General features: G+C 42.4%; 1 protein-coding gene across 2 annotated transcripts in view; it reads right to left on the bottom strand.

The window, feature by feature from the left end:
- LOC117962785 (lysine-specific demethylase 4B-like) overlaps window positions 1-26,359 on the bottom strand; it is a 74,972-nt gene that overhangs the window by 43,489 nt on the left and 5,124 nt on the right. For both annotated transcript variants that reach the window (XM_059014339.1, XM_059014338.1), the window contains exons 2-7: window positions 22,181-22,341; window positions 21,463-21,638; window positions 20,339-20,453; window positions 19,108-19,301; window positions 7,655-7,704; window positions 2,873-2,976 (exon numbers count right to left, since the gene is read on the bottom strand). In XM_059014339.1, coding sequence (XP_058870322.1) covers window positions 2,873-2,976; window positions 7,655-7,704; window positions 19,108-19,301; window positions 20,339-20,453; window positions 21,463-21,638; window positions 22,181-22,341 — 800 coding nt within the window. The remainder of the gene's footprint in view (window positions 1-2,872; window positions 2,977-7,654; window positions 7,705-19,107; window positions 19,302-20,338; window positions 20,454-21,462; window positions 21,639-22,180; window positions 22,342-26,359) is intronic.

Here is a 26,359-nt window from a genome sequence, read left to right as displayed (position 1 = left end):
CAAAATTGCAAGGGCTAGCTAGTTTCAAAGCCATGTGTACAGCACTTCTAGTGTAGTGCCATTTGCATCACGATTGGCTGATGGGCCGGTCGTGGAAAATAGTCTTAGAAGTTCCATCTACAAAGGCTCTAGCTCATTAGAAAAAGTTGCGAGTGGTGGGTAGATGCAGGAATCAGATTTATTTTTATCCAGTCCTCCTAGGAATTGCAGGCAGAGAAAGAAAGGAATACGAAATGTTGTTCTTTTAGATCACAGCATGGCAACGAGAGCTGCTCGGGATGCTTAGCCGTGCAGGAGATGATCAGAAATGGAGGAAATCTCTTTTTAAAGAGAAGCCTTCACGTTTTGCTTGGTCCTAGTGATGGTTAGAGTCAATGCAGTGCCAAGCATACTATACTAAAATATCTCATCACCCGAAACAACTTAGCAATAGGTTTAAAGTTGTCCAACTTGAGTCCCTCCCTCCTCAAAGTTGTTTGCATTCATTTGAATGACCAATATAAGGTGGCACTGCAAGATTATGGATGATGGCAAGATTAGTTCATACCTCTTTGGTTTCTAGCCTTGTCCGGTCTTGGAAGCTAAGCAAGGCTGACCCTGGTCACTACCTGAATGGCGGGCCTCCAGTGAATAGCAGTGCTGCGATGACTGGGGCTCAATAATAGTTGCTCTCTCTCGCTCCCCTCAAACACCCTAGAATAGTGGTCACTCAGAGATACGGTCATCCCTATAAAAAGGATGATGGATCCAGTGTGTAATGGCATTAAAACATTTAACTGAGTCCTTGTCTTCTTTGTGAAGAGATTTAAACAGCCCTTTCTACTATACCATTTTTTTACCTCTAGGCATTGGAATGCACAGCCTGATTAAAGCTTATTATTACTTATTACCGGCAGTGATGAATTTGGCTAATCTGCATGCAGTAGCTCTTAAAATGCCTGCAAAATGCGAACAGAGTGGATTAGTACAGAACCTACAGGGCTGCTGCAGCCATCCAATCTGTAAGGTTAATTGAATAATAATTGGTATCTCAGTCTGCTGAAGATACAGTGTACCTGTTTATGTGGGTAAGCAAAGTCTTCTGGTGAACTTCTTTGGCGAGTACCATCCTCGGTGCAGTCAATCCCAATTCCTTTTTTAAAATCAATTCCTTCCTTCAAAGGATTTGGAATCGATATGTTTTTAGGAGACATCATTGTTGCGATTGTTCAACTGCATTTCATTTGAAGCCAATATAATTGACTAACATTGACTTGGATTTCAGTAGCTTTTTGTTGCCGTGGTGAGAAGCTCATTTGAACAGAAAACGTACTTGCAATTTTGATGACTGTTGGAATTGATTAAAAGGGAATTGGAATTGAAAAAAACATTTACTGACCCTAATCCTGGCAGTAACTTTTCATGTTTGGTACTGTACAGTAAAGAACTTTTGCCTTGTGCCACAAACAAGCCCCTTCTTCCTCCTCCTCCTCCTCCTTCTCTCTCTCCAGACCAAAGTCTGAGATCTGATAAGTTAGCACTGCCGCAGAGACAACACAACACTGCCAGCACTAGAGACAGAGCTGTGATATGTACAGTCTGTGCATCCTGAAAAGTCATCCATCCTTTATGCAAATTAACAAATAAAATTAAATAAAATAGCCCTCTTTTGCATTAAGTTTATTCCGTTTGCTTTGTCACAGTGACAGAATCTTAATAGGATGATATTTCAGGGTTAGCTGCTGTTTTAAAGGAACGGACTGGTTATTGCCTTTCAAGTCTGCAGGGAGTTTCACTGCTCGGAAGCCCGCCTGGAGAACAGCAAAAGGAAGAATGGAGTTTTTTTCTTATCCTCCTCTTTTGAGCTTTCATCTCAGGTGATACAGAGTTTGATACAAAAGCTTTTTTTTTTTTTTGTATCCCCCCACCACCCACCCACCCCCATCAGCTTTTGAAAGTAAAATCATTACGTTTAAAATCCAATCTAATTATTTTCGTGCTTTCTCTCAGTTGTGATTTTTCTGTCTCATTAATCATGTCTTGTACAGCGGTACTCGCCCCATCTTTCCCGTCGAGCTAGCTCTGTGGAAATGCTTCGGAAATCGTCGGATTTCTAACACGCTTTATAATACCACTGATCTGTCACAAAACAGAAACTAGATACAAAACTACATCAAGAGATTTCACCAACGCAGTCAATGCATGCAGTTTGAACAGAAGATGCAAAGTATTCACAGTTTTGGAAGTTGCACAGAAACATAGGGTCACCTTTACGAACGCCAGTTTCCACAAAAACGAACTTATAGTTAAACTATAAACACATAAGGACAGGCACGCCTTTGAGTCCTTAAATTAACCTTGCAGGTTTTTGTATGAGAATAGTTGAATCAAACAGCATTTTTAGGCTTAAATCCGACACATCCAGTAAAGGTGCTCTGCGTGGAGTGCAGGATGCGCCCTATAGCCTGGAGATCGCAAGTTCAAATCCAGGTTATATCATTGCCGATCGTGACCGGGGGTTCCTAGGGGGCGGCGCACAATTGGCCGAGCGCCGCCCGGGTCTGCAGTGGAGCCATTCAGATCTGAGTCATCTTCCGGCACTATAGGTCAGGTGGCTGCGCTGTGGATCTGCAGTGCGAAAAATAACGGATTGGCAGGAAAACGTTTCGGAGGACGCGTGTTTCAGCCTCCGTTTCCTGAGTCGCTGGGGGGTTGCAGCGGTGAACCGGGATAAAAAATAAAAAATTGGGCATTGCAAATTGTGGAGAAAACTGGGGTAAAACCCATTGGCGACGACTAAATTAAAAAAAGTAGCTTACAGTAAATGTAAAAAATAAGGATTAAGAGCATTCCCAGGAGCATTATGGCGTTCACTGCTGCTCGGCAGACCTACCCGATCGAAAGGAATCCCGTACTTCTTCAGTATGGAGGGTGAGATCAGGGTCATCTTGTGTCGTAAGAAGGCGTCACATCCCTGGGAGCTTCCCGGGAAAAACCCTGGAATACAGAACAGACGGCAAGGGGTTAAAGACAGAGGGACACGCCTTTAGTAAAGATCTGCAGCTATAGAGCATGTTATAGAAAGGCGTTCTGATTAAGAATTTCAATTACACGCTACTGGCTTTAATATGTTAAACACTGTATTAAATCTGTTGTTTAAAAGGGATCGGTGCATTCCTGACACAAGAAGTCACTTACAAACCAGTGCACTCTCGTACAAAAGAGTCCTCGTACAAATTCAAAAGGTGCAATTGATTTTCATTACACGAGGAGTAGCTAATATTGCTAATATTGGACTCAGCTTTCGCCAATATAAAATGACATGGGGACCAGGCAAGACGAAGCTTCGCTGTAATATACGAGACCCCAGGCGCTTTTCCTCCAGCAGGTAAAGCGGATATCCAATAGTCTGTGATCAGTTCAGAAAACAATCTGTGCACCTTTTGATATGCCAGAGTAAAAGCAAAGGAAGGACAGCAAAATAGTATGAAGCACATTAGAGCACAGATCATTATGATAAAAGCATGGGGAAAGGGGACATGACTGAGGAATGATAAACAAAGGACTCTAGGTGTTACAGGAGCAAACAGTAACCCCACCCCCTAGATAAAAGTTCAAGTCTTTCATAATAAAACCGGGGTCAGATGCCCTCCCGAATAGCAAAGCCTTGCAACAGAGCTCACAGCTAAGTTTCACCTGTTATAAACTGCTTTAATTAATTCCAGATGGATTTCAACGTTTAAATTTAGCTCCCCAAAGCCCTGACACCATTTATCACTTAGTGCTCCAGGTCTCTTCAGTCCTTTTCAAAGAGAATACCTAACGCCAGCGTGGGGCTGGCTCCTCTTCCTGCTTGCCGATGCACATTTCCAGTGTGGAGAGAATCTGCAAGCTCTTTCCTTTACAGGAATATTTACAGTGACCACAGCGGTCTCTTCCTGCATTCGGAAACACAGTCGGATCTCAAATGCTGCGGATTGGTTTAATATTTTGTATGCTCGTCAATCAGCTGCAGGCATTGGTAGGCAAGTCATTTCACTAAATATTAAATGTGAAAAATGTAAATGTTTCCCCAGTCTAGGGCTGGGTTACCATGCTGAAATCAAAGCCACCACGTTGACTATTCCATTATATAGTGAGGCTACACTTAGAAAAGCTTCCCATAGTAAAAACATAGCAAAGTGTAATAAAGCACAGTGAAAGCATGGTAAAGCACAGAGGAAGGGAAAAGTGTATTTAAAAAAAAAAAATCATAGCAAACCATAACAAAAAAAAAAGGGTAGGAAAAGCTGCAAAATACTTTTGAAGCCCACATTCCAGGATGAAAGACAAACGGATGGAAAGGACAAGCAAGCCATTGAGAAAGTGAAGTTTGATTCAATTTCCAATAGCCTAGCTTGATGATGATGATGATGATGATGATTTTTAAAAAGCTTGCTTCTTTATATAAAAATCGAGCTGAAATGATACCCCTAAAGGCTATACATCTAGCTAAAGACAACTTCAAAAAAGTAATCCACTGCTATACAGATATTCCATTGTGCCCATAGGAATTCGTCACCATCAGACTTTTGGGGCTAATCTTTACAGTCAAGAGCTGTGCCTGCCATGCAACACCTTGCTTCACACAGATTCGAGATGAGGTAATGGATTTGGGCGGATAACAAGAGCACGCTTCAAAATAGTTTAATGCAAAACCAGTGCATTTGTGCGCCTGGGCTTTCGTAATCAGTCTGCTAAACGAAGCTGCTATTAGAAGGTGCCACGGGGGTAATTGAAAAACTCTCCTGAAAGCTTGTTTCTTTAGCTCATCCTTTTTTTTGATGGCTGGCATTTCATATTTCACCGTGCTCAGTCCTATAGTGTCTGTGGAATGTGGACTGCGTCTCGCTGCATTCCTCAAAATGTTCAGTTTTGAATGCTTCCCCACTCACTCTCTCTCTCTGTTTAATGCTAAAACGAAATGGAATCTGCCTGAAAATCACCTGCTTTTTATATAAAAACCATTTAAAAATGAGAAAAGTCATGACACTTTGGCTTACAAATGCAGCCATGAATGGTTTTTGCCAATTGCCTTTGTCGATTGGGCAATAACCTTTTTTCTTTTTTCGTTGCTTTGAACATATTGAAAACTTTTGCTCATAGGGAATAGCTTTTAAATGGTTTGGTTTTAAATGGGGACCTAGGGGCGGTGTTAAATATCCTTTTGAGAATAAAAAAAAAGGATAACAGTGTTTTTGTAACCGATATCCCTCCTGAAACCATACGTTTGCAATGCAAATTGTCAAATGTTTACTTGAGAGCCCGCATCTTGGGTTAATAAAACAGATAATTAATTATGCAAATTCAGAAGGTATCAAAAGGAACAGGCTTTGAAATCCTGGCAACCACCTGACAGGCTGTTGATGCAGTCAGGCAGAGGCTAAACACACACGCTCTCCCATCCAGCCTAGTGAAATATCCCTCGCACACCATTATAGCGGTGTGTCATCAGCGAGGATCCTAAACTGATCTAACGAAGTGCCAGGCGGCTGAAAAGTACGGGTCAGTGCACAGCCACACTGGCATGCCAAGATAAATCACCTGGCACCATCTGAAAACGCCAGCCTTGTCGGTGCCTGTCTCTGTCTCTGCATCGCTCTCTCCCCTGGGGACGACTGCACTTCATTAAAGATTAAAAAGACGACCACAAAAATGTAATAAACCCGAGCCGCATTTAAACAGTAAACAATCTTTAATTTATTATACAGCTGCGTTGCAAGGTTGCTGAGAGACCATCTTATTTGCACACTTTCAAGAACAGGTAGTGTTAAAAACAACATGACTGGTGTCCCCCCCACTTGCCTATTTTACAGTTTTTCACATAATTGAAATTAAGGGGGGGAAAAAAATAGCACAAAAAAAAAAGAAAACACTGTGTTAATTGTACCGGTCTCGAGTTTGATATAATGTAATGCATATAAAATAGTTAGTGCTGGGACAAGAGTCTTTGGATGTGCGAATATTCCTTTAATTTATACTACATTACAGGAAAAACTATCAAATTACCAATTAAAAGAAAAGGAGACCAACACTATTCTGTATGTATTTTACTAAAATAAAAACATGGGAGTTATACTAAAAGGAGAAAGGTTTGTTAGTACAGAAAACACTAACAGAGTCATTCAAGTACAGTAACCTGTGTGTTGCTGTCGATAAATTCTAGCCATCAGGTAGAATGACACATTGTAAAGCAATGAAGACCACCCCCACTGCCTGTGAGACTGACGCGACAGCAAGAGGCAGATCTGTCACACTGAGTTTGCCGATTAGCAAAGCCTCCAGCTAGACACTACAGGGGCACAGACAGCAGGCTCTTCACCTCACGTGGATCACCATTCGTTTCCCGGCGTTCACCTTCCTAGATTTCCTTAAAAAATCGGTGTGCTAAAGACAGAACTACAATAAAACCCTCAACATAAGTTTGATTGAGTTCCACTTTGGCCAAGGTGAACTGTACGTGTCGATTTGTAACACAACCCCACCACCACCACCATCATCATCATCGCGGCTATGAACACAGGACAACATCGCATATCCGACCCCCTGTGGACTGGGGTACAGGCGGATATGTGAAAAATTATATGTGAAAAATTTGCGAACACCTATAGAAAAAGCATTTACACATCCATAAATAGGTTAGTGAACAAAAACAACAAGCAAACTGCTTTAAACGTAGGGAATTTTTTTTTTGCTTTAAAAGTAAACAAGATTAATGAGGTTACAAATACAGTGTTGCTATGCGGTTTGCTATAAGCTATCTCCACACAAAGCATGCAGATGATACTGCCACGCTATGACCTGCCAATACTGCAGCTGGTCTAATAAGGTAGATCAAACAGGGATGACTCGTGTGTATATATATATAAAAAAACACAACGCTGTATAAAATAGAGTATTGAGATGACAAATAAAAATGAAAACTCCATTAAATGACTTTCTTTTCAATTTTTTTGTCGATACCAATCCAGAGGGTGGAAGACATCAGATCATCTCCATTTATTTGTCTGATGAGAGAACGCCAATAAAAGGGGGAGTCTGGTTCAGCGGTTATTGAATTTGCAAGCAGGACTTTGTGAAAGATGTGTTTCAGGCAATCAACACAAATACAGTCTGAATTCCAAGCGCACATTCATTAAGCTGTCATCAGTCAAGACGGACGTTAAAACTGAACTATTATATTATAAAAATACAATGCGCGCACGCACACGCGCACACACTCTTACATAGACTAGCGAGAAGTATTAAACAATCGCGTTTGATCGCCACGGCTTGTTTTGCTAGCCTCTATTAGATTCACTGTCAAGCCTCATGTATGTATGTGTGTGTGTGTGTATATATCCTTTTTTTTGGTTTCTTGCTTTTGAATGATCAATTATTCTCATTGTGTCGTTTATTCTCAGGGAGGACTGACTGTGGGATAAAAGCTCTTTCACCTCTAGGTCACGGGTTCAAATCCAGCCGTTTTGATCATGTGGCTGCAGGGGGGGTGGGTTGTGCAGTCGCATATCATTTCTGCTGGCCTCTGTTCAAAGGGTACAAGCCTATATTTGGTGCCTAGTTGTATGGTACAAATTTGCTTATTGGTTCACCCACTAGATTAAGGTAATTTAATAGGAAATGAAAGAGAGATTACCTTTTGCCAGTCGCTCCAGTCTCTTCCCATGCTCTGGTGGTATTGCATACCTGAAAAACAAGCACATTAAATATTTTAGTTTCTTTTCAGAAATAGGTTTTTCTAGGAATATACAAACACATACTGCTGGAGGGCATGTGAAAGGTTCAGTTTATGAATTGCCACAGTGCAACAGCCCGAACCTTCTATATCATAAGGACACTTTCCCCCAAGTAAATAATAAATACATGTTAAATGTATTGCATGTATCTGAGATCTCTAATTCATAGACTATGCTATGCAGTCTTCAAAACTAATTATTATTATTTTTAAATTATCATTATTAGAAGTGATAAGAAACTCATTGAAAAGATCTCAAGTGAGTTCAGTTCGCTAACGAATGTTGAGCTGGCAATTAGGGTAGCAATAGGGAACAGCATGCTTGTGAGCTAAAGTCGAGCCAATTAAAAATAATGCGATCTGTTACAATGTTATATAAGCTTCAGAAATCGTTCCACAGTGGAAACATCAAAAAGACTTTTAGAATCAAACCGCATCCTTCTCTGGAAAAGACTTCTTGAGGGAACAAGTAAAATGTTCAGCCCTAACCAAGAGCTGGATTATTAAGCTATTTAGGTTTTTCCATTCATTAAAATCAGGAGGTGAAGATTACAGGGCAAAATAATTTATTTTCTTTGTGTGAGTAAGGGTGAGGTGTGGAATTAATGGCCATTTTAATTGTTACAATTCTGCCCCCCTAAGTGTGTGCGTGCATGGGGGGGTGAGGGGGGTTTAAAGGGGCTTTTATTAGGCTAGGCTCCAGCTAATGAAAGGTTTAATAAGACACTCAACACCATGAAATGGCTCTAAAGTGGCGCAGTCTGTCAGGGTTTGCAGTTAAATGGCTCCTCATTTGTGGAAAGGAGATACGTTTGTGGTGCCAGGCAGGCTGGCAATGCAGAATTGTAAGAGACGCTGTGCCAAGTGAAGGCCTCGGGCAATAGGAGCTCCACACCTTACAGCACCTTGTACTTTCTGCCAGTAATAAAACACCCCAGCCTTCCGTGTTTCTGTCGGATGGATTTGGCTATTCTGCTGTACAAATCTACAAAACCAGTTTGGGGGTCTCTAACCCAGCACTCGTTGGATACACGATTTAGCTTTGTTTGACGTCCCAAGGCTGAACGCCAAGGTGCACGCTCTCTCACTGAAGCCAGTGCCATTGTCTGAGTTTTCTGAGAAGTGGGGGAAAATCAGCCTAGATTGCATCAACCATTTATTTTTATGCCAAGATTTCCATTTAAAATAAATGGTTGATGCAATGCAGCTGAATACCCAGGTACTGCAAAAAAGCTCTAAAAAAACAAAACAAGTTGTGAGTTATGCAAGCGAGGGGTACAGGCTGATCAAGTCAACCCCCAGTCTGCACAGACCGAGGAACGGGACAGACTGAACTGCCTGCCAGGTTTCACTGCTCTGCGGTGTGGGGTGTTTCCACAGCAAATGAATTAATTGAATTGGTTATCAGTCAAGACGCTCTAGGCAGTGCTGGCGAGTGGGGGTACTGAGACACTGCAAGTAACACACACTGCCGACAAGCTTACAGACACCTTAATACATCACAGATAGCCTTGTAACCCCAGTACCGGACACACATCTATACCCAACTCCACAAGCCATGAACATAGCCAAGTAAATGCAGCCACTGGGGCTTGAATGAATCCTGGCAGTCCTTATATCAAGGATTTGCCCGACTCTCTTCCAATCCCTCTTTATAGCAGCAAAACTCCAACTACTATAGTACAGTAAATTGTTTAAGCACAATATTTTTAAAAAAGCATTCACAAAATAAGCAATAGCTTCTCAGCCTTGTTATGGCATGTTTCTGCAATGAGAATCTGTAAGCAGTAGCTCTCATAGGAAACATGGGGCTGTTTTGTTTGCAGCCTACAATCCAAATCTGCAATCAGACAGGAAGCAAAGGTCAATATGTTGATTTGGTTCTTGTATTTGTATGTAGCAGTGGTTTGACATCCATCTCTTCGTTATGGAAGACCGATTTCGTCCAGCCTGAACTCGTAACCGTGGTTGACAGCATCGCAAACCAAACAAGTCCACACAGGATCATCTTGCAAATGAGATTCAGAGTGCGCAGCCATTATTCGCAAAGCACTTAACCTTGAAAAACTCACTGTAAACCAAGAATACGAGAAAAAATATATCTTAAAAACTACTTAAATAAGAGCAGCTTTTTATACTGTTTCAAAAAGTGAATCGATGGGCTCATTCTTCTGGAGTTTTAATGTGTTCTGATCTTGGGAACCCTCGAATCAAACAACAGCACAGATGGGAGTAACAGTGCACGCTGAACCTCAGTTACTACAGCAGGCGTGCACAGTATAAATAAAAGGATTACTCCCCGGTGTTTATAGGATAAAACCCATACCGTTACGATCCAGGATGAGCAGTCCTCATGATACAGCGTGACAAGTGTGTGTACGGACACCACGGGGGTAACAAGATACAGTATCTACGCCAAACTGAAATGGATTTCTGTACTAAAAAAAATAAAAAATGCAAAACTAGAATGCTTACAAAACGACTGGATATCTGCCAGCAAACTAGAAAATCATTAGCTCTGACCTATTAGCTTGTAAGGGTTAGATTTATTAAAATAAATAAGGAAACACATATTAATCCAGTAAGAGAAGAATATCAATATCTTTAAGATTAATTCAGCAGTTTGCAAGAGAAAGCACCCTGAAAAAACTGTTTGTTTGTTTTTTTTTTTATATTCTTGGGAGGAAAAACTCCCTCCCTCAATTTAAAATGCCACCAGCACATTTTGCATCAATATAACAATGAAACAAAACACCACAAAGCTTTCCTGCAGCTTACACTGCGTAATGTTACAGGGAAATGGAATTCGACGTTTACATTTAAATGAAGATGGTGGCTCCACAGTGCTGCATTTTAATTTCTGGGGGTTTTGCAGTAATAAAGGATTATTTGCCCCTTGATATAAATAAGCAGTGTCCTTTTGCGTTTAATTAGGGTTTTGTAATAGGGAATTGCGGAGATAAAGATTAATTGAATCTTATAGGAGGTTTAAAACTTAAACTTGTAGAAACATGCTAATATTTGGTTCTTATCGCTGTGTGCAAGCCGCAAAGCAAGCAGACTGGTTACTCTGAAGAGATTCACCCAGAGGTAATTGGAATGGCCTTTTCAGCCAAAGTAATGCTCAAAATTCAGAGGTCTGCTAACGTGACCCCTTGGAAGCAGACTGGTTTTTCTCTTCTGTTGGTTCTTGCTTCTCTTCTGGTTGAGGGTTCTGAAAGGCTCGTCTGACTACCAAATTTACCAGGGATCCTTGTAGGATTCATACAAGTAGGGTTGGCACAATCACCAATTACCCTGCTATTTTTGTCAATGTCTCTAGGATGTGTTTAGAGTTGTTTTTTGTTTTTTTTTCACATTTACGATCACGATTCCTCAATAAAAAAAATAATAATAATTTGCTGGTTGTGTATCGTAATGTGTAGCAGCCCATTTACTCACATGTGCGCTACATATTCTCTGAAAACATAATAAGAGCTTTGCCATTAGTTAGAGAGAACGGACAATAACATCAGCGCTACGGATATAATTTTTAAAAAAAAATGGTTGTCTACTTGCAATTGGAGTTTTCTATCTGCCATCCTTAGTAGCCATGGTTACAAAAAAAGAACTTCACTTGTACATTCTGAAATCAAAATGGGTCTCGCTGCTGCACAAACACAAACTACCTTCCACAGTGCAGCCCAGCACTCTACCCCACTGAGCTGCTCAAACACACTGCAGCACCACTGAGCATCTCAAGCAAGCTGCTGTATATAATATAGACTTTAATTAGGTTTGTTACAGGCTTATTTACTGAGAGCACAGCTGGGCGAGCGGTCCCTGGAGACAGAAAACCCAGCTGAGCGGAAAGCGGAGATGCAGACGTGAAGTTACGTGACAGGCAGAGGTAACCACACAAGCAAACTTTATACAACGAAGCAACAGAGTCATTCATACGTGCAGAATATATTTCTCACTGCAAAACGTTCGGTTTTCCTTTCTCGATTTTCAGCAACACGTGACATACAGCACAGTACATGAAGGGCCATTTAACATGACATCGTAACACCGCACACCAACAAGTGAGAACGTAGACTTGCATCCACTCTGCATTTAACTGCGGTGCAGTTATTTTATTTCCGTAATACATTACATACATCAATTTGCTATATTTCAAAACGCCTACAGGCACAGAACAAAACTCACAGTCATTAGGAGACTGGTCAATTTTCTGCTTGTCAGGGTATACATAGGGAAAGACATTCTGAAGCAGCCATCACGGCACTGCACACAGCTTTTAAAAACAGAGCAAGCAGATAAATCTGTGGCAATCGTTCATTGCAAACCAACCCGTAAATAAAGCTTGATGCTGCACGCTCTTCAAGCACACGTTATTTACCACTCGCGTTGATCGTAAAGAAGAACATAGGGGCCGCTCATTGGCTGGGTCATAAAAGAATGGTAGACCACTTGGAGAGGATTTCTAGCTTGTGGATTGCTGTATAGCTTTGGCTTTTTAATGATTTACACCAAAAGTCATTCTGAGAAGCTGGGGTTCTCGTAATGATCATGCTAGGTGCTCTCAAAACTGTTAGTAGATACACAATACAGGTTCTGGACACACACACACACACCAGAGAGTGTCCACCTTTTGGGAAGTCACAGATGGGGTGCGAGTTAGAGGAGAGGTCTGGAAATGACAAAGTAACAGAACGGCTGGCTGCTCAGTCGAACAGAGAGCTCCCGAATGCAACCACGAGGCTCGACCCAATCAGCTGCTCTGCCTCGGGGTTCTGTCCATCGTCTCGGAGCGCCAATGTGCTCCGTGATCACGTGACCGAGTGCTGTCAAATGAGCAGTCCAAAGGGATGTGCTGGGTCTGTGTTTATTCTTGCACATGGCTCCCTGTTTAACTGAAACTGCAAGGCAAACTATCTTAAAAGTAGCACAGTCCAAGCTTCGTGCTTATCCGGACTGGTGAACTACATAACTCCCAAGCTCAGATATTTCATTTAGCTCACAGTGGTAAAACTTGGAATGGCTCAAAGAAGCTACACGTGTTGCTGGAGCTTGAATGATGCATCCGGGAGTGTCGGTTTCACAACAATCCGACTGATCAAATCTTCAGCCGCCCCAGATCTGTGTGCAAGCAGGAGTGAGCGCTCTTCAAAATGAGTAAAACAAGACGCGTGGAGAAAGAATGAACGTGGAGATAAATGAAAGAGGGGGTGTACAGAGGTTGAAATCCTTCCAGTGTGCAAGTTATTCAGGAGGAGGTTTGAATGAGAGTGACTATCTATTCTCAAGAAGCAGATTCTTCATTGAAGAGCATGTAAAATAAACTTTTAAAAGGAGTTACATGCAGGCATCACCAAAGACTCCTGCATTCAAGAATAACCATTTTTTTCCCCTCCCAAGTGAAATCTAATAAAAAAAAAGGGGGGGGGGGGGGGGCTCCAGTTTTGAAAGAACCTGTTCAGTTAATTTTTTATTTTTTATTTCCTCAATGCACACCGGAGGATTGCGCAACAATCTTCGAGATTTGACAGCAGATCTTCAAAAAAATGTTACTTTGATCGGAGCAGTGTTGGAGGGGAAGAAAGTTAATTTCACAGTTGCTGCACAGGGGTTAGGCAAACAGGCACCATGCAGTTTAACACGCTATAATTACAGCAAAAAGGGAAAATGATGAATTTTAAAAAACACAGCCGTTCGTGTTAAAAAAAAAAAAAAAATGAAGGTTCATCCGTGTGAGTAAATTTACTTTTAAGAACTGACAGGAATAGATTCAACTCACGGAGGAACTCAGAAATTCTTTTAAGTTTTATCCTAAAACCGTTTTCCATTTGGAGACACCGGATCACACTGTCAAACTTTCTCAAAGAGCTAAACCATCTAAATGACATGAACACATATCTGTGTTACAGATCAGTTATACAGGGTAAATATGGGGTCTGCTTTAATGATCTTAAATACTACTGCCACAAGCCTAGGCGCTATTCAGCTATTCGCGTTAACCAATGAAATCATGATCCAAACTTGTTTAACTGCAGCGGTCGGGCTCTCCCTGCATGTCTGTGTGAGTGTGTGAGTGTGTGAGTGTGTGTGTGAGTGTGTGTGTGTGTGAGTGTGAGTGTGTGTGAGTGTGTGTGTGCGCGAGTGTGAGTGTGTGTGAGTGTGAGTGTGTGTGTGTGAGTGTGAGTGTGTGTGTGTGAGTGTGTGTGTGTGTGTGTGTCTCCGAGTCAGTTTGTGTTACACCCGAGTAGAGTTCTGGATCTCTGCGGGGTCGCTTTCAATCCGAACAGCGCTGGTATCTTAAAAGAACACACTGCTATCACACAAATCTTCTTGCTTCACCTTGTATAGCATTTTCTATTTTTCAGCCCCCACATCTTTAAAAACACAGAGCTTTAAAGCATACCCCTGTGGTTCCAAAAGCCTTCTCTCAGAGTACAGCGGGTACACCAGAGTGTAACGAGTAACCTGTCCCCCTGCAACTCTCTGCTCCCAGCGCATGTAAGAAATGGCACAGTGATGGTCTATGCGGTATTTCTTACATCTACTGTGGGGCGTGGGGGGGGGGGGGGGGGGGGGGGACAGGTTAACGGTACCAGCTGAGCCCTTTAAGGGCACCAGGATGTGTTTTTTTTTTTGTTTTTGTTTTTTTAAATATATCATTGCTAGGATATAACCAGAAAATGACATTACGAGGCGATTATCAAATAGGAAAAATACATTAGTTGAGATTAACTGATATTTCAGAACACTACAAAAGTTGCTTTGCAATACTCTTAACTACAGACTTAGTACCCCTGTATTTCATCATATCGGGCAAGGCTTATATGAGAGAAGAGTTAAAACTCTCCAGTATTAAAAACTGGTGCCGTTTGAATAGAATAGATTGATTATTATTATTATTATTATTATTATTGTTGCTGGAACAAAACCTGAACTGGAAAGGATCCACATGGAACCGAGTCGTGCAGCTGTGTGTGACTGCAGTGCAAACTAAACCCTTCAGCACACAGCTGGCTTGAACTTGCACAGTACTAGAAAAGAAGAAAATAAAACAGGAAGAAAGCTGTTAACAGACGAGGGCCCGGGTGTGTGTGAAATTGATTTCTGTTTGTGGTTTGTTTCTGGGAAGAGGACAACATCTTTTAATTTGTTGTCATTTATCCTTCTTTTTTCCCCCCCTTCCCTGCGCGTGCGTTGTGATTTTCACAGTGATTTATGGATTAGTTCCGGTTTGCCTAATGAAACAGCCAAAATGATAAAACGAGGGACACAGACGACGCTGTTCCTGCTAAGGAGTTTGGAAATGCTGCATATTGACGGATGAAGTGGGGCTCTGCAGAGGGGGGAAAAAAGGGGCGGGGACAGAGAGCAGAAGTTAGAGGGGAGAGGGGGGAGAAAGAAAGTCATGCAAATAAAATACTTTTCAGAATCTGAAAGAAACAGCCAGAGTGGACAGACAGAATCTAGAACTGAGCATATTTAGGAAAATTAAGTCAACTCTGATAACCTGCTTTACATTGAAATTCTCAAGGACGCACACAGCATCAGCGCTCGGCCAATTGTGAGCCGCCCCCTAGGAACCCCCGGTCACGGTCGACAATGACATAACCTGGATTTGAACCTGCGATCGCCAGGCTATAGGGCGCATCCTGCACTCCACACGCCTTTACTGGATGCGCCACTCGGGAGCCCCCAGATTTAACATTATTAAAAAGAGGCATTTATACTTCCACACTGCATTAAACCACAAGCCTGCTTTAGTGTTTGTGTCGTGGATGGAATGCACAAGCACACATCAGCTAAGTGCAACACAGGCAGCTATTTGCTGTCAGCTATACACACACACACATTCTGGAATCAAATCCATTTAGCCACAGTGCCACCTGCTGGCTATTCTGCCTAACTGCAGCTCTGTCATGGTGTGGATTGCAGTCTGCAGTTCTTTTTACAAACAGCTTTCTTAATGTCGAGGCCAGTATTGACTGACTTAATGACTGCGGTATATGTGATGCATGCAGAGTCTTACTACTAAACAGCTGCTGTATTTTATTAATATATATATATATATATATATATATATATATATATATATATATATATATATATATATATATATATATAGCACATATACACATACAGTGCTCCCCCTTCATAAGGCTGTGTGGTCCAATGGTTAAAGAAAAGGGCTTGTAACCAGGAGATCCCCGGTTCAAATCCCACCTCAGCCGCTGACTCATTGTGTGACCCTGAGCAAGTCACTTAACCTCCTTGTGCTCCGTCTTTCGTGTGAGACGTAATTGTAAGTGACTCTGCAGCTGATGCATAGTCTCTGTAAGTCGCCTTGGATAAAGGCGTCTGCTGAATAAACAAATAAGGCGGCAGCCCTTTATACTGCAGAACATGTCATAAGGCGGTACGATCACGGATCCCATTTGCCCCATAATGCCATTACACTAATGGTTTTTAATCTCCAATCAACTGTTGTTCAAATCTTCGTTGAGACAGAATCTATCTGCATGGCAACTCATAACACAGACAGTTTGATATTTGAATGTTTCCCACCCAGTCTATTCCAGTGCAAGACCTTCATGATTTACTTGAACCAGCTAATACATTACAACCTGCTAAGAAAATCATTCACCGCAAAGCAATGAAACTTGTCATTTGGAGGCACTCCATGACAGGCAACAGGACTCCCCACCTAGAATGATAAAACACCCCACAGCGGACACAGTCAGCTTTACTTTACTGGAATTGCATAAAATGCCTCACTTGGACACGGTCTCGGAAATGCTGCCTTGACAAAGCTACACAGCATTTTTCAAAATCGGGAAATAGTGACTTTTAACAACCTGTAATTAACTGTTCAACTTTAACAAAAAAACAACCATACACAGGAATTGACTGGATGAGCCACAGCAAGCACTGCCGATTTCAGGAATCCTAATATCTTTCCCTTGACCAGAAGACACTTCTTTAAAATCGGCCTGTCCGCACAGGTTTGATCACAGCGAGATTTGACAGCTAACAGTGGAACCGCTTTCCAACATATAAATCAAACAAGGCCATGAGTTTTAAAAAAAAGGCTGCAACAGAAAAAGGAAAGCCATAAAACAGATTATATGGGGCTTTTTCGTCCTTCCTGTATCACAAATGTAACTAACAGCGCTCCTGTCACGAATCTGCCCAGGGAAACAGAATCACACAGAGCCAGTGAAACCACATCTCCCGGTCCCAGGACGGGCGTGTGTCGAATACTCTACCCGCACACACAGCCTGCTCTCTCCCTCCGCTCACTGGAGCTGCAAACACGGAGTCTCTCAGTCTGCCCATCTGTTGTAGCGCTTCCTACTCTGCAATTGTATCTGCAAGGATGCTTCCTAGTGGCTCAGGAGGCTTTTTCCAATCCTATTAAACTCCTATTAAAAAATCCTATTAAAATAAATAAAAATTATTTTTTTACATTGCTGTTACTATTTAATGCTGTCTGCAATCATTCAGAGTGGTTCTCTGTTCCACTGCTCCAGTATTGAGTTTAGTTCTCTTCTCTCTCTCTGTCTTTACCTGGCTTTGAGTTTGCTTGGGCGCTTGTCTGGAGAATCCTAAATGCCAGGACTGAACAGCATTGCAACTGTGCTAGCTCCGCCTCCTCAGCCTAGATATATAGATAATGCGTGAGGGTGGAAAGGTTACACTGTCACATGATTTGAATAGGATGAGGATGTCTGTTAGTTGCAACACTTCATCCACACAAAGCCTGGGCAGAGAAAACTGAACCCAGACAAACGCAGTGTGATTTTCAACAAGTAATTCAATTACATTTGAAGCTACTAAAATACCACAGTGTCTGGGATTTCGTGTTTTCCACACTATTATTGTTCCAGGGGTTTTCCCTGCTTGACTTCATTCATTCCTTCTTCTGGGATCTCAATCTAAGATTATTTGAACCCCAAAGACTCCCCTTCACTTGGGCTGCAAGGTTTGGGTCTCGAACTCAATCCAGACCATGACGTCCCCACCCCGGTATGGAGCTGGTGGTGTCTGCAGAAGCAAACGAATGCATCAGCTAATCAGTATACACTACATCTCTTCACTTCAACGCAGGACAGGAACATTGCATGAAAAATGCTGAGAGGAAGAAAAAAAAAAAAGTCTTATCTTGTAAGTGTGGCCGTGGGCACAAAATGATTTATTAAGAGGTGCATAAATCTCTACAAGCTGCAGTGCTACAGAGAGAGACACCCTTCCCACTGGCTTCTGCCTGGCCGAATTATAGCAACTGTCATCTTTCCAAAGAGGATTATTATTTCTTTTTACATATTGTAATTATTTATTAAAAATAAAAAAGTAATCTCAGCACTTTGCTATACCGCAGCTCCCTCCAGTGATTGTGAAGAGACACTACAATGATTTGTGTCCACGTATCACAGCACACTGGGCTCTATATAAACCCTGCTTTACTAGGACTGTCTCCGAGCACCTGCATGCATAAAAATAAAGGTAGCTAGTCCTAGAGCACTGGGTTCAAAACCAGCCTGAGGGCCACGTTTGTTGGCTCCTCTCCCTTCATAAGGGACATTAAAATGATCCTCTAAAAAATGATCACGATTTTAAAATCAGGAGTTTGCGATTCCTCCGCACTCGCCGTTTTCTGTCGCTTGTTGCCTTTTTAAAATAAAGCCATTCCACAATCTGAACATTCTCTCCAGCTTTAAAAATGAATCTCGCCGGTCGACAGCGCGATTGTCGCTAACGCTCGGTACAATGTACGGAAACAAATCATTAATGTTGTGCTCTGTGATAATCCTTCCAACCCTACAGCGAATGGGTTTCTAACATCCCCAATGCGTTGTCTAAAGCACCTTGCTCCAAGACCTCTAACTGCCAGCAGGAGCAGGTGTCCCAAGAAGCTGGTAAACCCAGATCAGCGTTCATGTTTAGAATCTACGGACCAGATGCAGGGCTTCTATTGGAGCTCCTCTGATTTAGTGCCTCATGGGTCAAGGAAAATACAAAATGTGGATTCCAATCAGGAAATCACAAAATCCTGGATTTGTGTGTCTGATGTATAGAGAGGGGGCAGAGGCACTGATGAGGTGATCAAAAATGCATACAGCCTATCAAAAAGCTGTATACTTAGAAATCGAAAATGAGTCATTTTCCTTTTCCTATGGGTAATGCTTCTGTAATTAGCTTTTTTATGTAATAGCAGATGGATGGGAGAGAGAGGGGGAGTGTGTGATTCACACACAAGCAATAAACTGTAAGCAAAAGAGTTCTAGGACTCCCAGCTCACTGGATTACAGACAGGCGGGCGGGCAGGCAGCTGGGGTGGGCAGGGGGGTGGTGCTCACCAGGACTTGGGCTCTCCGAAGTGCAGGTAGTTGATGCTGTAGAGATCCATGTCCTCTGTGTGCCAGGCGAAGGTGGTCTTCCACATTCCGAAGTACAGGTAGGGGGTGTTGACTCCCTCGATCACGATGCCACACTCCTGCTCCACCATGTCCAGCAGCGTGTTCAGCTTGCTGATGTTCCACTCCCGGATGCCCTGCAACGCAGCACACAGTCACACTCAGCTCGACAGACAGCCGGGGCCCACTAGAGGGCGCTGTTCTGCCTCTAGCATAAAACTAAAAGTGTAAGGATGACTGTCTGGCTCCACGTTCACCAGGACAGTATAGGTATAGCAATATAGGCTACCTAAATGCATTACCAACTACGGCCACAAGATGGGGATCAAAGCACACAGAGAAACTTGCAGTGCAGTATTTCCTGAAATGTACTTTTTCCATTCTTATTAGGTCCACCTGATGGTTTTTATTTTAAATAGGTTTTCTTTCACTGGGTTTTAATTCTGTCACCCTTAAACCATCTCCAAAGACAGAAAACTACTTAACATTCCCAACACAAGTGTGCCGTTAAAGCAGACTTGCTTCTAGGTTGAATACAAAATCTGTGCCTTTCTGAGAAGGCTGCAGGGCATGCCTGTCTCCACTAGGTGGCAGCAGATACCTTTCATTAAAAAAAAATGTAAAAATTAATTTGTAAATGTATGTTCTCTTGTTCTACGGTGATTCAGTATTATTTAAATACCTACTTTATCATATCATGCCGAAGTCAATTTCCTCTCTCCTTTAATGACTATTTAATCTTTTCTGTATTGCACGTTTCTAAGCACCGAATTCCACCAATGTGCAAACTGGAGTGTTATAAATTTCAATTACAATAACAGAGAAAATAATAATTCCTATTTGCCTAATACAGAAGAAAAAAAAAGGAAAAAAAAAGAGAAATATACCAGCATGTTGTGAAAGATGTCCGATGCTATTGTGAACACCAGCATGTAATTAATTGTATAGCAGAAACCAATAAAACTATATAAATAAAACACATGCTAATGTTAACCCCAAGCCTCCTGGCAATTGGATTAGCGGTGCTCCTGATAAATGCAGTGTGACACTTGGACGTAGGTGTGTACGACTGCCTCCACTATATCCCCTTTGCAAAAACGTGCATGTGCAAGTCCACGGTTTTTAGTTTTCCTAACAAAAAGGTTAAACTAAAACCTGCGCGTCTGCAACTCACTTTGTCGTACAGAGATCCGCTGATGTCGGCGCCATAGATGGGGGACACGAAGGTCAGGTTCTTCCAGTATTTCCTCTCCAGGTCCTCAAAGTCCTGGTGCCGAGGGGGGCAATACCTGCGCGCAAACCAGGAGCCAAGGTTACTGCCAGATTAAGAGTCTGCATTCCCTTCCGCAGCTATTCACAAGAGATGGCCTGAAATCAATCCAGCCCTGCACCAAGTCCACTGTGTTCACCTTTTGTTTCATGCAAACGTATTTTCAATTTTCATCTAGTAAGCAAACCAGAGAGCTTATCGGTAGTGTTAGGGTGCAGCAGTCAAAAAGGATGAGGTTATTGTGTAATGCATACAAGTTCAATAAATCTACACCAGTAAGTTATTCCTTTGAACAAATTAAAAACAAGATTCCTGAGCATCTACCACCAGCATGATTTTGACACTGCACGCAATGCCCATTGAGTATATAATCCTAGCAGATGGTCGCACCACAGCACAGTGGAAAACCTGTATGATGCAATGGAAAAATCATTGGTTTCTTCTTTTATTCAAAAGCAGAAACAATCTCAATGTTCTCATCATTATTGTTGTTTTTACAGATCATTCCGACTTGCTTCAGCAGGGTTGAACGGGGACCTTAATCCTATTAAATCACACAAGGACTTGAGCGCTTGTTCAAACGGTTTCTTCTTAAAATACATTTGAGAGCGACTCAAGTATCGCGAGGAGGAAACGGACGATTGGGACGACCAGATCCATCCCGTCAGTAAATTTTAAACCCTGTCTCGTGCACCTCGTTGCAAAAAAAAAAAAAAATGTTTATTTTTTGTGGGACACACAAGTTAACCTTAAAGGGTTACTTGTTTTCAGCTTAAAACCGTTGCAGATTTCAAGTTATCCATAACATTTTATAAGTAACTGGAACTCTGCAACTTATTGGGAGCGGAGAACAATTAAGAAAAGGTCTAATTAAGAGAATGAGTGCAATTAAAAGGGTCTAGGTTAAGTAACTGAGAGGCGAGCTGGAATGAAAGCCAGAAGACACATGGGGTCCCCAGGGCCCAGGTTGGGAAGCCCTGCCACGCGGTTCTTCAGGGGGCAGGGGTAACGGTTCAGGCTGTACGTACTTGTCACTGTTCGCCAGCTTGCGGTATTCCCCCACAGTCACAGGTTTCTTCTGGATGTTGTACTGTGTGAAGAGCCCAGACTGACCCGTCACCACCTGCATGATGGGCGCAGGGATCACCATCTCATCGATCGACTCGTACGACTGCCGTGGCCTCCACTCCTTGGGAGGGATTACCTGGGCGAGACACAGAGAGAGACAGAGAGTGTGGTATACATGCGTTTATACTGCAGTCATACATATTGGAGAGCTTCCCACTATGGGTTAATCAGTTACAAACACAGAGCTACACCCTTTATAAAGCTACAGCTATGGCCAAAAGTTTTGTATCACCTAGAGTTTTAGGAATGACAGTGCTAGTGCAATGGGTTATGGTGCAGATGGTAGATTCTTTATAAAATGGGAGCCTTAGAAAAAAGGCAGAGCTAGTTTAAAACCTCAATCGTAAAGTTTAGGAAACAAAACCAAATCTAAATGAAATGCAATTTCAGATCTCTGGTTCAGATGAGCAAGTCTACTGCAGCCACATGCCCTGGGTCAATTAAAGTCAATGAGGGGGCACTGCCGGTAAGGAATCATTTTTAAAAAGAAGAAGTTAGCAACTAAATAAGAACACAGAGCTAGACAGACTGCCCTTCCTCCAGATGGCTAGCTAAAGCTTATAACTATATAGAAATCGGTAAAAAAAATAAAAGGATACATCGATGGGGAGTGCTTACCTTGGCCAGCCCCGCTCGGTGTGCTCCCTGGGACTCGATGTACGCCATGTATTTGTCGAAATCCCGGAACTCCTCCATGGTGGGCCGGAACGTCATGATCTTGCAGCCCGGATTCTGGGTGTTGGGGTTGGGGATCTCTGAGCCCACGCCTACAGCCGGTCCTGAAATCAAACGGACAGCAGGAGTCGCTCAGCACAGCGTCGAAAGAGTTACACAAAAAGGAGGAACCAGTGCTTTGAAACCCATCGTTAATGGTGCTCCCGTTTTTCTTTGGCTGAAAATATTTCAAATGCAACCCCCACCCCCACCCCGAAAAGAAAAGAAAATGATATATTTTAATCCTAACTTGTTGCATCCCAGTTCATTAATCTTGCATTGTAACCCTGTACAGTCCTGCCCTGCAACACCTCTAGGTCACCTTGGATGAAGGCATCTGCCAACTAAAAAAATTGTGGGATTCGATAACATTACCACTTCTGATAAAGAGGAAGGACATTTCTAAAAACGTGTTCAGCACACAACTATTCCATTTTTATTTGCTATTTTGAAGCAGTCGTCCAGTATGTTACTCCAAAAGACTTTCTTCTAGCGAAAATAGAATTCCTAAATTAATTTGACTAAACCAAGCTCTCTGGAACCCCTGAGACGCTATCCCACATGAAGAGAGTTGACTTAATGAACCTAATTATATTTCTACTGTACCACAGATAATGCTGTGCAGTAAAGTTTAGCAGCACCGCCCCAAAGGAACAGCTCTGGTGTTTACTAGGAGAATGATAATAAAAGCAGTACAGCACAGCACTACCCCCCCCCCCCCCTCCCTGCTGGAATATTTAGTCCCAGGTAAGGGAGACAGGTGATGCTCACCTCACCTGGATCAGGGTAGAGACCATGTGCTCCCCGTCAGTTTCCATAGAGAGTCCATGGTAATTACAGCCCACAGCTCACCATGTGCGACAGCCTTTTTGGAAGCAAAACAAAGATCTCCTACTAGGTCCTGCTTCAACCCCTTTACCTGTGCAATCGCCCTAGACAGAACCTCCACGACAGGGTGCGTCCCGCGATTAAAGAAGAAGCGACAACCAAGACTTTATAACCCTGATTCTCTTATAAGCACTGGAAAAGTTACAGGATTCTAGATCAGAATGTATGGTACAGATTGCTAAAGGGTGGGAATGGAGGACGCATATTGAGTGAGTAGGTGAGATAGCAGGGGTACGGTACATGGGCGCACACACACACACACACACACACACACACACACACACGTTTCCCCTGAAGGATGTTAAGGTATGAAAATAGAAGCTATGGAAACATTTGCATGCATTGAAAGCTGTGGTTTCTTATGTCACGCCTGTTTCCCATTACAATGAATTCCTGTGTCGTATATACTACCCAGTATTGGGTAGGTGAATACAGCTACTATAGACCACCCCCAGTCAGTTTCAGTGTGTATGCCTATGCTTAGCACAGCGACAGTATCTAAAAGAGGGGTTATCCTTTAAGTGGGAATACCTTGCACTGTACTGCACTCAAACAAATTCAAACGCTATTATTTGCCAACGAAAAAAGGGTTTTTAGGAGAGAAAAAAAATGCATTTTGGAAAACTGCTTATGATTCAAGTGCCTGCACGTAAAGCGCTGGTATAAAATGCATAGTTACTATAGCTTCTGGGCCCTATAAAACAAACAGGATTACTGGATAATTTCTAAAACTGCCATTTAATTGCAACGCATGGGATCACTCTCTCCCCACACGCACAGAAGCACACAGCCAAATCCCGCTCCGAGACTGCGGATTCTCCCACCACTTGTCATGGTCTCTTCTTTAGGAGCTGCTATTGGATAAAGAGTAATACAACTCCAGAACATGCAATTTACATTTCCATTTTGCATGTTGATTTTATCCCCCAAACCCTTGCTATCAGCTTTACTGTGTGCCACATTCAAACGAGGCTTAAAATGCAGGGTAGCTTCATGCAGGCTTTAACTGAGCCAGCCCGTCACTCTCTGTCTAACAGCAAAAACCAGCAGCTCAACTTCAAATTGAACTATTTGTTGTCGTCGGGTTTTTATTTTTTCAATGAATGAACCGGATGTTACAATGCGCTGAAGCCAGACACACAAGATAACAAGATACAGCCCCACTTTTTTTGGCACATTGAAACTTCTCTGGCAGGCTGGTTATATTTATAAAAAAAGTTTTATAATAACTTATGAAATTTTTTCAATGGGCTCATCCAGTTGATATTTCCCCGGAATAACCAGCCTGTAATTACAGGAAACACACGCTCATTAACACCAGCAACAGAGCGCAACCACTGCTTGAGCTAAAAAAAAACTCACCAACATAAACGCAGAGTCACACCCCCCCAAAACAAGCAACACAGAACTTTAGGACTCTGGCAGGAAAACAACGCACACCAGAGATTATAAGAAACCAGCTGAAGTGCCTGGCGTTGTCCGGGGAAATTCAATATTTCAATATTTCATGCATGACAAACTGGGGAATGGTAGTCTTATGGTTTCCTGTAAGTTACCGATCTTGGGTGTCGCACAAATAAAAACTTATTTTGGCTTTTTTTGCCACTTTTAAATTTGTGTTCTTTTTAATTTTCTTTTTTGGTTTTGTGGGTTTCTTTAATTTGAGATACATGGCTTCTGCAGTGATCCAGCAATGAGGTTACTAAATAAAGTACCTCGGGGGTCAAAGTTTTGGATCCAAACATAGCCCCCGACCTTCCCCTGGATGAAAGAGGAGGTCATGCAAAGTTTGGTTGCACTGGCTTCTGCGGGGTCCGAATGCAGAAAGGAACAGAGAGACAGACAGACTTTCTTCTTTATCTATTAAGACACTGCATGCGGTAGAGTGTGATAAATGGTAATTAAATCCCCACCCTCAGGGATGGGCATTCGATTCTCATATCAAACACTGCTAATAAGGAAAGCTGTAAAAACGGTAGATTATTGGGAAAGAAAACATATAAAAAAAAAGTTTCAGGAAGCACGAGAGGATGGTGCATTACATGCAGGTGTAATTTTGGCTAAATCATTCTCCTTTCCAGATTATTATTTTTCGCCACCTTGATCACAGTCTCCCCACAATCCAAAGCGACCAGTGAAACAAAAGAAAACGGACAGATGGGAGTCTCAGAATGAACTGACACTGGAAAATAATGGAGGCAGGAGGAGGAGGAGGAGGAGGAGGGACAGACCATTCCGATTAGGGGCACAGTAAAGCAGGCTGGAGGTTAAAGGGGGGCAGTCCCAGAACAATGAGCCGTCGTCAACTGTGAAACAGGGGTCTATTTCAATAATCTAAAGAAACTTGCAAAGCTGTCTTTCCCAGGCTTTTCCTCTGTGTATTTGCGTGATATTTTAGGGCAATGATAGATACTGTGTATGCTGTTGTCTGGCTGTGACTCTGACCCCGTCCCATGCACTAGTCACAAGCAGAGCGGTGCTGCTTTCAGATCTACTGGACTACACAGACGCTTCTTTCCTTGGGGTTTTGTTTCACTCTCAGCTTTCGGTATCATGCCAGTTGTCTTCAGGGTGTCTCTTATTGTGAAACTGATGTCCTCTTGTGCACTGTGTGTTGCATGGGATAACATCTGTATATGGGATAAGACTTACTGCAATGTTGACAGCTTTCATTTTTATTTATTTATTTTATTGGATGGTGGGTGGTTCAGATCCTGCTTAACTCTATTACACCTTTAAAGCTTACACACATCCAAACTTAAGCATAACTTATTACATTAACCTACAGCAGGGGTGTCCAATCCAGGTCCTGGAGGGCATTCCACTTCAGGTTTAACAGGTAGCATGAGATAATGAACTACTTCAGGGTGTGGATGGAGGCTTAATTGGTTCAAATCAACAATTCTGAATAGGGTTGGAACAAAGACCAGGACTGGAAGGCTCAACTTTGACCACCCCTGACTTACAGTCATGTAACAATAGATGTGGGAAGGAGGGGCCCCGACGCCCAATAAAACAGCTGAAGTACAAGCAAGCGTGCCGCGCAGCTACTCTCAAGCCTCTTCGGCTTTGCTGTGCTCTTCATGCCAAGGTGCAGCTCAGGGTGTTTGCGAAAGGGAAATAAAACAGGCCTTTGCGTGAAAAAGGTTTTAAAAACATAGCTTTAAATGCTACTGGAGAAATTACAGTACGCAT

The sequence above is a fragment of the Acipenser ruthenus genome, chromosome 47, assembly GCF_902713425.1.
Source record: "Acipenser ruthenus chromosome 47, fAciRut3.2 maternal haplotype, whole genome shotgun sequence".
Classification (NCBI taxonomy): Eukaryota; Metazoa; Chordata; class Actinopteri; order Acipenseriformes; family Acipenseridae; genus Acipenser; species Acipenser ruthenus.
The sequence above is the reverse complement of the archived record's forward strand: the minus strand, read 5'-3'. Positions and strand labels throughout refer to the sequence as shown.